This window comes from Prosopis cineraria, unplaced genomic scaffold (assembly GCF_029017545.1).
Source record: "Prosopis cineraria cultivar Desert tree isolate PC_DT_omini unplaced genomic scaffold, ASM2901754v1 PC1, whole genome shotgun sequence".
Classification (NCBI taxonomy): domain Eukaryota; kingdom Viridiplantae; phylum Streptophyta; class Magnoliopsida; order Fabales; family Fabaceae; genus Prosopis; species Prosopis cineraria.
Genome location: NW_026555332.1, coordinates 38,562,850 through 38,578,933, shown reverse-complemented (window position 1 = coordinate 38,578,933; position 16,084 = coordinate 38,562,850). Strand labels below are relative to the sequence as shown.

The 16,084-nt window shown below is 31.1% G+C and overlaps 1 protein-coding gene and 2 non-coding genes across 3 annotated transcripts; 1 reads left to right on the top strand and 2 right to left on the bottom strand.

Annotated features, from left to right (window-relative positions):
• Positions 1-1,638: 1,638 nt before the first annotated feature.
• On the bottom strand, positions 1,639-1,834 carry LOC129296500 (U2 spliceosomal RNA). The gene has a single exon (XR_008589811.1). It is a non-coding gene; the product is annotated as a U2 spliceosomal RNA (small nuclear RNA).
• A 1,774-nt stretch (positions 1,835-3,608) lies between these two features.
• Positions 3,609-3,800, bottom strand: LOC129296537 (U2 spliceosomal RNA). The gene has a single exon (XR_008589824.1). It is a non-coding gene; the product is annotated as a U2 spliceosomal RNA (small nuclear RNA).
• Positions 3,801-9,383: 5,583 nt separating this feature from the next.
• On the top strand, positions 9,384-16,013 carry LOC129296933 (protein DETOXIFICATION 16-like). The gene is made up of 9 exons (XM_054935365.1): positions 9,384-9,435; positions 13,873-14,081; positions 14,243-14,787; positions 14,887-14,973; positions 15,063-15,119; positions 15,221-15,459; positions 15,541-15,659; positions 15,752-15,838; positions 15,930-16,013. Exons 1-9 carry the CDS (start codon positions 9,384-9,386, stop codon positions 16,011-16,013), a joined length of 1,479 nt encoding a protein of 492 aa, XP_054791340.1.
• Positions 16,014-16,084: the final 71 nt, after the last annotated feature.

Below are 16,084 nucleotides of genomic sequence, written 5' to 3'. Positions count from 1 at the left end.
AATTGCATACAAGTTTTTTTTTTTTATTGAAGGCAATTATATTTAAAACACAGTCAATTTAAGCACCTCTCTCATTAATGATTTGAGCATTGATTCACTATGTTATAAGATATTAGTTTTTTTTTTAGACTTAATAACTAATAGTATTAAATATATATCATAAACCATAGTGGTCAACAGCTTGTAATTTATAGAAGTAATAATCTCTTGTGATGTTAACAAATCTCCTAACACGTTAATATCTCTATTTATTTCAAACTAGTTAGTAGCACTGGTCTTTCTCATTAGCCGTTAATTATTTGTCCAAACTTCAAAATTCAAGTATCTGATTCAACAACAACAACAAAGTTATGTCTTCAACAATTAAGAGCTAAACTTTAGCCCCAAAAAAAAAAACAAAACAAAACAAAACAACGAGTAAAAGCTATGCATCTACACACTAACACAATTAATTACTTTCCGTAAATTTTCCTTAATTTGTATGTAAATCTATGAGATCATGGCTATACATGTTCTATTGACATCATGTTTCTTATTCACGGTGCACTAATTATTAAAGTTAACACATAATATTTTATTGAATAATGATACACTATTTCATTATTTAATAATTTTTAAAATATTTAAAACTAGCTTATTTTTGTAAAACTATGAATTGTAATTATCATAACAAATCTGTTAAATAAATACAAATAAATTCTATAGTTAATAATATTGTGTTATAATTTAGAACATGATGTTTCTAAGAATAATATACATGATCACTTCTATGACGAAGGCCAAAGGGTATGATTTAATGAAAGAGCGTTCATGTGGCAATAAAAAAAAAAAAACTCAGTTGGATTAAAACTACAATATTTATCAATTGAATCAATCAATTCAGTTTAATTTTTTAATTAAAAATGTAATTTAGACATAATATTATTTTTGCAAAAAGGAATGAGCAAAAAAAACCTCCAATGTCTGTTATTTTATTAAGGGATAAATTAATGTGATGGAAAACAGCCACCAATACCTAATTAAGTACACTTTTACTCAGCAGGAAAAGCAATACATGATTAATTATGTTCTGCTGCCCATGATGCATTTTTCCTATTTTTAAATTCGGCATTTGGTATTTGATTTTTTGTATATATATATTATATATATATATTTTTTAAAGGACGTGTTGCATTTCAATTGAAGAGAATTATTAATTGGGTTGTTGAATGGAAAGGTGATCTCATTTGCGTTTGAGCATTGGATTTAATAGTAATGACTCTTAGTCTCTTGCACTCTTGCACTCCCTTAGTCAATGATTGCAATTGTAATTCCATGTTCCATGATTTTGCCTTTCCCCACTAAGTTTAGCAATATAAGTTTAGCAATATAAAACACTACTGAAGGTTGATAACTAACATTTAATTACTACTCTCAAATTCTAATCCTTTATAACAAAACAAGACATGTATGGGGTTGTGTAATAAAATTAATTCTAGATTCTTCTAATTCAAATTTCATGAGGAAAACATGCGTGGATTACGCTTTGCGGATACAAAACATGAACAAAATAAACCTTATTAGACTAGAAAAAAACCCAGCGAAGAATAGAACACTAGATTTGGCCACAGAATCCACAGAATTTTACATACTGTTTCGGAAGGGTGCGCCAAGCCCTTGCAGTAGTGCAAAGCACGGGCGACGCTCGAGGACCCCAGTAGCAAGCTACTGTGATGGACCCTCCCCCTAAAAAAATAAATTTAATATCATGTGGGCCGATGGCCCACGTATCAGATATTAAACTGATAAGAACAGATACTACACTTGATCTTAGCCAAAAGGCCGAGAAAGGTATGAGTTGTAAGGTGTATTCGTTAGGTTTTTATATCGGCTCGTTGCTTAGACACGTTGCTAACTGACCGATGTGGGACTTGATAGAAGCGGCAGGCTTGAGCGTGCTTCCTTTGATTTCCTATTTCATCTCAAGACTGTCAGCACTTACCAGAAACTTAACTTCTTTTTCTTTTTCTTTTTCTCGTTCTTTTTTGTTTTCAACTTTTAAGTGCTAATACGGAATTTCCATTTGCACAGCCTTTGGAGATTTATTGAAATAGGAAAGTAAACATATATAAAACACCTGCTCATATACTCCTCCAACCTTTATTATCGAACACTTTTAACTATTTTATACATATTAAAAAAATTAATTTTTTTTCATAATATAATATATACTTTATTTTTATCTTTAATTTTAAATAATAATATAATTATAAAAGCTATTAGAGACGAGAACCAAAGAAGAATTGAAAAATATCATGTATATTATTGATTTGAAGGGTACATTATATACATCAAAAAAATAGATAATATAATAATAACTAATAATTATATAATAATATCAAATAATATCTCCTAATAATAATTGAGATATATACACAATAATGATAGAAAATATTTGAAAATATTCTAAATAACAAAATACATTAAATATTTTTACGCTAATTAATAAGGGGTATTAAAAAAGTGATTTAATTATTACAATATATCTTATATTTTGAATCAAAAATTACTTCTAGAATGTATCTTATAAATATGACCGGATGGAGTATTTACTATTTATTGATAAATAATAATTTAAAATTTGTTATTATCTGATTACAAGAGATATCGATTTTCAATTGATACTTTATAAGTTCATATGTTACATTTATTCTTTACTTATACCTGATTTCGGTCCTCAGCACCCTCTAAAAATTATCAAACAAGCCATGATAATATTTTTTGGGCAAAAATATTATGACCTTATGAACTATCGGAAGCGAATAACAAAAATCATCTAGATAACAATAGCATTCAAAATTATTATCAGGGAAAAAAGGGTAATATTTGTTGAGAAATAAAAATAAAAATAAAAGATGGAACAAAGGAAGTAGCAGAAAAGTATATATTCTCAGTCTCAACAAGTAAAATCATGCTGTAGCAGCTAAGCTATATCTCCACCAAGAAATTCTCAGAAATTATGATAGGTTGAATCTGAAGGGTAAATGGTATATTCATGGGCTTCTTTCATCTTCTCTCAATTTGTTTTCACTTGATTAACAACTAATATCATCATTAAGCAGTTGCAGCCAGCAAGGCTGGAACAGGAAATCAAAGAAAAAAGAGAAACTACATTTTACAGCATATAAATGAGTTCGAAGCATGCGGATTTGGCTTCATTACGCGAAAGGATTAATAGAAACATAATTTTGGAACGCTGATTCTCTAATAGTGGTCACGAGTTTGAATTTGCTATACATATATATATATATACAGGTTATTCATATGCGTCAGTATAATGGATCAAGGGCGCTATTTTTTGTTGGCCCAAAAAGGCAATATTATTTTAACATTTTCAAACATCCTACAATTATCCAAAACTCTTGAGAATACGCAGCACATGGAGGCTGAAGCTTCCTTGGGCACTCGAAAGCCCGTAACTAGAAAATTCGATTTGTGGACCCAAATGTTTTGGGTTCAGATAGGTACGAACTCAGCCTAACTTCAAGGAAGACTGGAATAATGAAGACTCGGATGGAGGACAATAATAAAACACTAAGATTTGGGCCACAACACTATAACTGGGCTTGGATGGGTGCGCCAGGACCAAGCAGTAGTGCAACACATGGACGACGCTCAAGGATCCCAATAGCTACCGCGATGGACCCTCCCCCTAAAAAATTGAATTTAATATCGTGTGGACTATTGGCCCACGTATCAGATATTAAACTGATAAGAATAGATACTACACTTAATCTTAGCCAAAAGGCTGAGAAAGATATGAATTGTTTTGAAAATGTCTTAGGTGTCATGAAATTAACAACTAAAAAATAAAGATATTGAGAAAAGAAATAGAGATAAGAGAATGAGAGAATTTCTTATGAATTATTGTATCCTTCAATATAAATTACATGTCTTATTTATAAGCATAGTCTTACATATAAAATGTTACACTAATTATGAAAGCAAATAAAGGGTAATCAACTGTTATAATGGAGAGAGTTTCATGGAAAGGCAATTAACTCTCATGATGGTGGGAGTTTTACGGAAGAAAATGAAGATAAAGACGTGATGAAAATGACATCCACCATCCTTGTAATATTCATAACACTCCCCTATGGATGTCTATTATATAAGAATGTGCCTTATTAAAAACTTCAACTAGGAAAAACTTTGTGAGAAAAAACCTAGTAGAAGAAAAGAGTACATCATTCATTAATACGTTATTCAATGCCGCCTCATTAAAAACCTTGCTAGGAAAACTCAATGAGAAAAAACCATAAACAAGGAAAAAAGAGTACAGTGCATATTAACTCCCCCTCTTGACAGCATCAATTGATATCTTTAAGTTTGCGAAGTCAAATATCATGAACAAGTTTTTCAAATATTTTACCAGGAAGTGACTTGGTGAACATATCAGCTAGATTTTCTTTAGAACGAATTTATTGGATATTAATTTTACCATTCTTTTGAAGATCGTGAGTGAAAAAAAAATTAGTGAAATATATTTTGTTCTATCTCCTTTAATATATCATTCTTTCAATTGGGCAATACAAGCAGTATTATCTTCATATATAATCGTTGGGATCATTTTATTAGAAGACAGACTACAAGTAGCTCTTATGTGATGGATTAATGATTTTAACCACACACATTCTCGACTTGTTTCATGTACAACTAGAATTTCTACATTATTAGATGATGTGGCTGATATTGTCTGTTTCATAGATCGCCATGAAATGGTTGTACTACCATATATGAACAAATAACCTGTCTATGATATATCAACATGAGGATCAGACAAAAATTCAGCATCCGCATAACTAATAAGGTTAGCTTTAGGTACTTTGGAATAACATAATCCTATATCCATAGCACCCCTAAGATAACAAAAATGTGTTTAACACCATTCCAAGGCCTTCGTATTGGTGAAGAACTGTATCTTGCTAATAAGTTAACAGCAAATGAGATATCAGGTTGCGTGTGACTAGCAAGATACATTAGTGCTTCAATTGCACTAAGATATGGTACTTCTAGACTAAGTAGTTTTTCATCACCTTTTTGAGGTCTAAAAGGATCTTTCTCTACCTTCAATGATCTTACAACCATTGGGGCACATAATGGATGTGATCTATCCATATAAAATCATTTTAAGACCTTTCTTGTATAAGTTTCTTGACATAAAAAAATTTCATTATTCATATATTTCATTTGCAATCCAAGGTAAAATTTTGTTCTTCTCAAATCTTTCATTTCAAATTCTTTCTTTAAGTAATTTATAGTTTTTAAAAGCTCTTTAGGTATTCCAATAATATTTATGTCATCAACATAAACAGCAAGTATAGCAAACTCTTTTCCAGATCTTTTCATAAAATAGAAGGACAAATTGGAATCATTTTTATAACCTTCTTTCAACAGATATTCACTAAGTCAATTATACCACATACATCTTAATTGTTTTAATCCATATAAGGATTTATTTAACTTGATCAAATAATTTTCTTGAGAACTTGAATTGTATGCTTCTGGCAATTTGAATCCTTCAGGGAGTTTCATGTAAATATCACTATCAAGTGAACCATACAAATAAGCTGTAACAATATCCATTAGACGCAAATCGAGTCCTTTACTTATTGCCAGGCTAATTAAATATCAAAAAGTAGTTGCATCCACCACTGGTGAGTATGTTTCAATAAAGTCAATTCTAGGCCTTTGTGTAAATCATTGAGCCACAAGCTGTGTCTTATATCTTACAATTTCACCATTTTTATTTCTTTTTCACATAAAAACCTATTTATATCCCACCGGCTTGACACCTTTGGGCGTGTGGACTACAGGTCCAAAAATATTTTTCTTTTTAAGTGATTTTAATTCCGCCTCAATTGAATCTTTTCATTTTGGCCAATCCTCTCTTTGTTTGCATTCCTTTATGCACTTTGATTCATGATCTTCATTATCATTTATTACATCAAGCATTACATTATATGCAAAAATATCATCAATGTTGACTTCATTCTGATCCCATTGTATTCCATTCATAATATAATTTATTGAGATCTCATTATTTTCACACATTTTAATCTTTAGAACTAATGGGCCTTCCACATTTTATGCGTGGTTTAGAATCATTTGTAATAACAAGTTGTCCAACCATGACATTAATTCTAATTGGAGCATTAGCAGCTGGAATATGTGATTTAGTTACTTTTTTTGGGTCAATAAATGCATCTGGCAATTGATTCGCTAAATTTTGTAAATGAATTATCTTTTAAACTTCTAGTTCATATTGCTTTGTACGAGGATCAAGATGAGATAATAATAATTCATTCTAACTAATTTCCTTTTCTAACTACTTATTTTCTCCCCTTAATGTTGGGAAAACTGATTCATCAAAATGATAATCAGTAAATCGAACAGTAAATAAATCTCCTGTTGATGGTTTTAAATATTTAATTATAGATGGAGATTCATATCCAACATATATTCCTATCCTTCTTTGAGGACCCATCTTAGTACGTTATGGTGGAACAATTGGAACATATACTGCACATCTAAAAATTCTTAGATGGGAAATAGTAGGTTCCTAACTAAAAACCAATTTTAAAGGAGAGCTCTTAAGATAATTTGTTGGCCTTATATGAATTAATGATGCTGCATGTAAAATTGCATGCCCCCAAGTAGAAATTGGGAGATTCGACCGCATAAGTAATGGTCATGCAATCAATTGTAAGCATTTAATCAGTGATTCTGCAAGTCCATTTTGTGTATGAACATGTGCTACAGGATGTTCAACATCAATTCCAAGAGACATGCAATATTCATTAAAAAGCTTGTGAAGTAAATTCACTAGCATTATCTAAACATATTTTCTTAATAGGATAATTAGAAAAGTGTGCTTTTAATCTAATAAGTTGAACAAACAATCCCACAAATGCCAAGTTACAAGAAGATAACAACCAAACATGCAACCATTTTGTTGATGCATCAATTAAAATCATAAAGTACTTGAATAGTCCGCATGATGGGAATATAGGCTCACAAATATCACCTTGTATGCGTTCTAAAAATGTGAGAGACTCACTTTTTATTTTTGTTGGTGATGGTCGAATAATTAACTTTCCTTTAAAACATGTAGCGCAAGAAAAATCATAGGATTGTGGAATCTATTGACCTTTCAATGAATGTCCCCATGATTTTTCGATTATCCTTCGCATCATAATTGACCCGAGATGGCCTAACGATCATGCCAAACATTGGATTTATTACCATTTGTAAACTTTTGGTTTGCAATAGCATGTATTTCAATTGTATTAATAAATGTGTAATACAAGCCAAAGGAAAATATCGATAATTTTTCTAGTGTGAACTTTTTACCAGAAATTAAATTCGTAATAATAAAATATTCTTTATTTTCTTTATTTGCTGTCTCAATATGGTATCCATTTTTGTGGATATCCTTAAAACTCAATAAATTTCTACTAGACTTAGTATAATCAAATGCACCATCAATGTGTAATTTAGTTCTTCCAAGCAATAATATATTAGCTCTTCCAGAGCCATCAATCATGTTTATACTTTCGGATATAGTTTGAACATTGGCTTCTTGCATTACCAAAGAAGAAAAATATTTTTTATTTTTAAGTATTGTATGAGTTGTTGCACTATCAACGAGACATATATCTCCATTATTGTCGTTGGTATCAATCAGATGAATACTCATTCTTCATTAAAAAAACATAAAAATATATAATTAAAACATGGAATACAAAAACTTTATTCATTGAAAAACAACAACATCATAAGTAAATTCTCTAAAAAAAATTAGTAAATTCTTTATTCCAATGCAAGAAAATTAAAATGACACTTAACTATAAAATTTAACAACATCAATATCTAAGAAATTTATTTCTGAACATTTCCATCTCCAATCAGGTGATCAATTCTTCCATTAGGATCGGCAAAAAAATTAGAAACATCTAAATAAGTAACATCCATGTCACCATAATCAGAATCACCTTCTTCAGAAGCAAAATGTGCTTTTATCTTTGCCTTTGTTTTTACTTTTACTTTCAAGTGATTCTTGGTAAAGATCAATCGAATATTTTAGAGTACGAAAGGTATGTGACCAATGAACTTTACCACCACGATGGTAGCATAAATTTTTAGTATTATTATTATTATTATTATTATTATCCCCACTTATTCCTTTATTGTGTTTCTCTTTATTATTTGTCCACTTCTGGTGGAAAGATGTACTACCACGACCACGACCATAGCTACAGCCACACCATAACCTCATCCATTGCTATGGCCATGACCACAACCAAAACCCTGAGCTGATTCATTTGGCACTGCATTCACTTCAAGGAATGGGGTAGAACCAGTTAGATGAGATTCATGATTTTTCATTAAAATCTTGTTATTTTATTCAGCCACAAAAAGATAAGAAATCAATTCAAAATATTTTTTAAAACCTTTTTCATTATATTGCTACTGCAAGAGCACATTGGATACATGAAATGTGGAGAATGTTTTTTCCAACATATCATCATCAGTGACTTCTTCTTCACATAATTTTAATTGAAAACTGATTTTAAAAATTACAAAGTTATATTCACTCAGATTTAAAATCTTGCAAATGTAAATGCATCCAATTATAATGAGCTTTTGTAAGAATTACAATTTTTTGATTGTCATACTTTTCTTTTAAACTGTTCCAAAGAACAAGAGGGTCTTTTATAATTAAACACTTAGTTTTCAACCCTTCATATAAATGGTGACGAAGAAAGATAATGGTCTTGGCCTTAATTTGATTGGATGCTTGATTATCATTTTGATTGTGTCTCTAAGGCCATTGACATCTAGATAGATTTCCACATCTAGTATCCAAGATAGATAATTTTTTCTAGTAATGTCAAGAGCTACAAACTCAAGTTTCGAAAGATTTGACATATAAATACTATAATAAAAATATGATAAGAATTAGATGATATTCAAGATTAAATAAGATTAAAAGGATCAAACGGTTAGACAATAGATCAAATCATATATGAACATAAAAATTACCTTGCAATGAGAAACCTTGCTACAAAACCTGTAAATTACTAGAGTTTTCATGCTGATAACGTGTTATGAAATTAACAATTACAAAATGAAGATATTGAGAGAAGAAATAGAGACAAGAGAATGAGAGAATTTCTTATGAATTATTATATCCTTTAATACAAATTACATATCCTATTTATAGGCATAGTCTTACGCATCAAAAGTTACACAAATGATAAAAGAAAATAAAGGGCAATCAATTCTCATGATAGTGGGAGTTTCATAGGAAGGCAATCAACTCTTATGATGGTGAGAGTTTCATGAGAGAAGATGAAGATGAAGGGGTAATGAAGATGAACATCCACTATCCTTGTAATATTCATAACATTAGGCTTTTATAGTTGCTCTGTGCATTCTATCTCTTACTCTGCCCATTGTGGGACTCTTAGCAGTCACAAGCATTGAAGCACATGTAGCTAGCTCCCTTCGCAATCAGATTTCTATTAATCTTTTTCCAAAGTCTTAAACTTACATTATTATAAAAGTGAATATCAAATATCACACTTCTACATCAAAATTATTTGATGAATTTATATCTTCTCATATTATGGAATGGCAAGAATTATGAAACGTCAAGGAGCATGTGGATCTCTTTGCTCTGTTTTTCAGGATTGATTGTTAATGATGTTGTCCTTTCTTTCACACACTAACGTTCTGGTGGTAGGAATCACTAACATTCAATTTAGTATATAAAGGTTTTCAGGACCACTATTTTCTTGGCACATCAAAGAGAGAAGACCAGCAAAAAGGCTTAAAAATCAAAATCCTCGAAGGGCATCTTTAAGATCAAGATAGATTGAAAGTTGAAGCCGAGTGAAACAAAGAAAATGTTTCAATGGCAACGTCAAAATCATACATCTCATGCATTGTAGAAAACTAGTACCGTGAATCAAATATAACAGCTATTTTAAAATAAGTGATATCTATCATCTGTATCGAATTTTTACCACAAAATATTTCATGGATATATTCTTTTTATTATCTTATATATAGAAGTATCAATTAAAGTTAGCCCTTAAAGGGCCATAGCCTAAATGGACTGGCCTTATAAAGCTCAATTATATCTTATTACTCTATTTTGGTTAACCTGTCCTTAGTCCTTAAGGCCTTGGCCCTATAGTTTTTTTATTTTTTAATTTAAAAATTTTAAAAACATATTTAAAATTTCAAAAAGTTATTATACATAACATTAAATCTATAAAAATAAATTTAAATCTAATAACAAACAACAATACAAAATTAACATCAATAACAATCAAACTTTGCTACCTTTATTAGCAAAATTTTGATGATTTTTATTGTCATCAATATCAATATAATTTTATTCTTCTCTTTGTGGAGCCCCAATAGTGGCAAAAATATTAAACTTTTCATATATTCCTTCTTCATCCCTCTGAAACGAGACCAAGGTTTTAAAATTAGAGTAGTATTTAATTTTTTAATATTAAAATTTAAAAAAAATATAAAAGGATTTAAAATGGCTGACCTTAACCTTAAACAGCTGGCTCTTTCATTTTAGGACTTAAAAGGATCCAAATTATTATTTTACACTTTAAAGTAGCAGCTCAAACCTAAAGTTTTTCAGGCTTAAAAGAGCCAAGCCCGTCGACTCTACTTATATGTAGTAGAGATGTTTAGATATCATTAATAATGTCAATTATACAAAAGTAAAATATAACAAAATGATAAAAATATAGGTTATAAATAGACACAATGTGAATAGAGTTGGAAAAACGGGCTTTAAAGTCAAAATTAGTTAGGATTGGGTCATTGATTTAGATGTTATAATTGAATTTCAAACATAAAAGAGCCAACCTTAATTGATCTAAAAATAAAAGGGTTAGCCCTTTCAAGTTGTATTATTTTTTTTTGAATGTTAAGTAAGAAAAAATCATGATGATGATGATGATGTTGCTGATGATGCTACCAATGTCTAGTCTTTATTGATATTGATATGATGCTTAGATGTTTAGGCTTAATATCTTTGATGTTTAGGTGCCTAAGCTTAATATCTTTGTTGATGATACTTGGATGATGTTTAATACTGTGTCACATATTTGTCGTGGATTTAATTCAATCTATTTTTCTAGACTTAATGTTATCTATAATAGTTTTTTTATAGTATAAGGAGGAAGCTTCATAAGATCTATGACAGTTTTTTTGGATCATAAATGTGTGTATTTGATATTTAAATTAAAAAAAATACATTAGTGCCTAAGCACATAGGCCAAGCCCTTTAGCCTTAAGGATGCTAAGGTCAAGCTTTGAAAAACACTAACCTTAATGTATTTTTAGACCTTTTGAGCTTAGCTGTTTTAGCCACTGACCTTAATTCCAAATTCCAAAAGTGAAGTTAATTAAGAAAAATTTATAGTTTTTCAGATTAAATTATCAAATACTTCCCTATAAACAACATTTAAAATTTTAACAGTGAAAAGTGACTATATATCCTTATCAAGAATCAATATTTTTAAACATTTTTGGCTTCAAACATAAGAAACAACAATATATAGTTGGTTGTAGGTGAAAACATGACAAGGCAGGCACAATCTAATAACATATGTCCATTTACTTCTTCAATCATAGTCAACATATGTAAGAGCTAATATAGCTTTACCTAAAATATAAAGAATTATAAACATTGTTATATAAATTTGGAAATGTTGAATCAACAATGAATTTTATTGAGTAATTTGAAGCATTCAATAACAAATCAATTGAGATCTCAATATCCACATATTTAGAGTTGGGAAAATAAATTGAGACCATTTAAACCCATTTAAATGGAAAGTTGGGCTTAATATTTAGGCATGTTAATAGGTAATTGGGCTTAAACAAGCTATCTCTAACTTGCTTAAATGGAGAGTTGATTGGTTTAAAGCGATATAGATATATATATATATATATATATATAATTCACTAATATTTAATAAATAAGGAGGAAAGGATTTGAATACGAAAAAAGAGTAAAAATGTTGGGAATCTAAATAAAAAAGAAAATCTTGATATTTTTATCACTGAAAAGTTAACTCATAGTGAAGCACAATCAAATATTTCATCATGATGCTGCTACTAATGTTTAGATATTATTGTTTTTTTTTAATGTTTAGAAAAAGACTTGTTTGGTTTTATTTTCTGAAATCCAAAACTGAAGACATTATTGATATATATATATATATATATATCATCCCAAACTTAACTTGAAACCTAAATATTGCATTTTATATATATAAATAATAAATTATCCTAAATCTAATTCCAAAACTAAATCCAAAACAAAGAATTAAAAAAAAAAATTCAAAACACAAAATTACAACATTAAAAAAAGAACATGTGACATGATTGTGTAGCCTATTATCCTACTTTCACACACACACATTATATATATATATATATATATTGAATTAGAAGAGGTTACAAATACACAAAAGGTACACAGTTAAGTAGGATCTAAAGAGGATCTTCTCTCATCAGATATGTTAGGTTGATGTTGAACAGATCTTGGATTATATCGATTAACTCTATGTTTAGGAAAACTAATTTCTGTGCTCATCTTCTAGCTAGAAATGCTGGGGAGGTGTTAGGTTATATATATATATATATATATAGTGATAATAAGGTTGAGATTTGAGAGGGTGAAGAGTTGAAAGCAGTATATAGTTATATAACAACTTTAAATTAATTAATTATTAAACTAAAGGCGGGAAAAAATATTATCACTTGCTCCCCTTGATCGGATATGATCACTAGCCCCCCTTGATCGGCCATGGCCCTCGAGCATTTAATTACTGTTGGCCTGTGACCTTATATATATCTATATCATGCCTAGCTGTTGCTTACTAATGAATTGTGAAGTCATTACAAGGGTGTAACTTTTTTTTTTTTCAAGAAAATGATTTGTTAAAGATATTAATTGAATCTACATATTTTTTGCATAAAATGAAAGGAAATTTTACATGAAATATTTTAAGTCCATGTTGCTTAAGTCACCCTCTGTAATTCAATCGAGGCTACTTTTTCATTTAATATAATTATCCGATATTCGGTTTTAATATGTTATAACATTTGTGTATTGTTAGACTCAAGTAATAATGGCTTCTAAAATTTTATTTATATCCTTCTGTACAGGGAGAGGATATTTTTTTGTTTTATTTATAAGTTATATTTCTATTTTTTTATCATAAATTTCTTCTTCTTCCAGCATCAAATGTTGATGAAAAAAATATGTTAGTAAAGTATATACTCAACACATATAAAAATATAAGAAAAATTTTTAAAATAAAATGCTAAACAGTATAAGAAATTTTGAATTTTTCAAGGTGTAATTAATGAGGTTTTTCCAAAAATAATCTTAATTAAAAAGTGTAATTAATAAAATTTTTAATTAAACCACCATATTAAATAAGGATATGAAAGAATGTGTAAGTTTATAGATGATTAATTAAATTAATAGGGATGTAATTCAATTAAAAATGTCCTATAACATTAAACATGAAGAGTAATGAATTTTAAGACTTTTTTTTTTTAAATTCAACAAAACATGTTAGAAGTCAAATTTTAACAAGATCTTATAGTTTGTTGTAAGCCAAATACTGCAAACACTTGGCTCCGCAGCTAAATCCGGTGGGTTCATCGTGACAAGTGCATCCGAAATTGCTTCCATTATCGTTTTCACTTCTTGTTTGAGACGCTAACCAACAAGAGGAAGCAAGTGACTGACAATGAAGGAATTGGAAAGCAAAAAAGAAGACATGATGATGGGACTGCGAAGGAGTCAAAAAGTGTTAGACGAGGGTAAGAGACAAGCATGCCTAGCACTTCCTCTCTTCTCGGTGGGTCTCTTACAGTACAGTTTGCAAACCATCTCTGTCATTTTTGTCGGTCAACTTGGTACCTTCCCTCTCTCTGCTGCTTCCATGGCCACTTCCTTCGCTTCTGTCACAGGCTTCTCCTTGCTGGTACGTCATGCTTATCAAACTTCATCGCCATATAGATAAAATTAGGCCAATGTGGATTGCCCAAAGAAATGAGTATTATGTGTGACGATACTTTTCTAATCAATTCTTTGTTTCAAATCACTTTCGTTACTTGTTGACTCAATTTGTGACTAATTGAACAGATGGGATTAGCAAGTGCTCTGGACACCTTTTGCGGTCAATCATATGGAGCGGGACAGTTCCATATGCTCGGAATACACTTGCAGAGGTCCGTGTTTGTCCTTTCACTGAGCAGTGTACTGCTTGCAATAATCTGGGCAAACACAGAACCAATTCTTGTGGCTATGAAGCAAGACAAACTCATATCAAAAGAAGCAGGATCATATGCCTATTGCATGATCCCAAGCCTCTTCGCATTTGGTCCTCTTCAGTGCATTATGAAATTCTTGCAAACCCAGAACATTGTCCTCCCCATGCTGCTAACTTCTGCAATTGCAGCTCTGTTTCACATCATCTTTTGTTGGGTTTTGGTGTTCAAATCTGGGCTTGGGAGTAAAGGAGCAGCCATAGCGATTTCTCTGTCTTATTGGGTAAATGTGGTGTTAATGGCACTGTATGTGAGGTTCTCTTCTTCCTGCAAACTTTCATGGACTGGTTTCTCAAAGAAGGCTCTCAACAATGTCCTTGACTTCCTTAAACTTGCCGCTCCTTCTGCTATTATGCTCTGGTATTTGTTTCAAGTCATCATTTAAGATTTTAAGACTTGGGATTGTAATTGAGTATAACCATCTGTTGGTGTTGATCTGTGTTTATGAACTTAGCACAGCTTGAAAATGTGGACGTTTGAGCTGATGGTCCTCTTGTCAGGCCTTCTTCCTAATCCAACCCTACAGACTTCTGTGCTTTCAATATGGTCAGTGAATTACCAAACTTTATTTTCACCGTCTCTTTTCCACTAACCATGATATACGTGCATGAGAAGTTTCTGATTTACCATTGCAGCCTCAATTTGTTTGGTGTAGCTTGGATGATCCCCTTTGGATTCAGTGCTGCAGTAAGGTGATGATTATCTCCAGTAACAAATTATTCAACCCTAGTTTAGAGTCTAGATATAAAGACCAATTCTGTGAGCTGAAAATTTGAAACCTTGTGTATGACAGCACACGAGTGTCAAATGAACTAGGGGCTGGGAATGCAGAAGCTGCAAATTTAGCAGTTCTGGTGGTGTTAGGCATAGCCTTAAGCGAGGGTACGTTATTACTTGAACTGATGATTCTGCTTCGGAATCTGTTGGGACGAGTTTACAGCGATGACAAAGAAGTAGTGAGACATGTGGCCTCCATGATGCCAGTTTTGGCCATTTCTAGCTTCCTTGATGGGGTCCAAAGTGCTCTTTCAGGTCAATCTCACATCTCTAAACTAGTGAAAGTTGATGTGAATTTGAGTGAGAATATATATGATTTGGTTGGTGCTTGGTCAGGAATTGTGAGAGGGTGTGGATGGCAGAAGATTGGAGCGTATGTGAACCTGGCATCCTTTTATGTTGCCGGCGTACCTTGTGCGGTTATATTAGCTTTCGTTGTGCGCATGAATGCCAAGGTCAAACTAGCTTTACACACAAATACTATCATTTGTTTGTTGTTCTGTTGGAAAATGCAAACAAATGCATTCATTTGTGGTGGCTGAAACAGGGGCTGTGGTTGGGGATCGTGGTTGCTTTAACACTGCAGGTGGTATTTTTCATTGTGATTACAGTTCGCGCTGATTGGGAGAAAGAAGTAAGGCAAGGAGTTTCACTGTTTATATTCTATAATCTGTAATCTCTGTGTGTGTGTAAGATTTAGCTTATTTTTTCACCATGAATGACAGGCAAAGGAAGCTCGGAGTAGAGTAGAGTGTTCAACTATATCCCTCACGGGCACTGCACCAAGTGATCAAATATTACCATCTTAAGAACATGCACCATAAATCTAATATCTACTCTATAATCTTGTTGGGTCAACATCGAGTACATTGAATTTGAT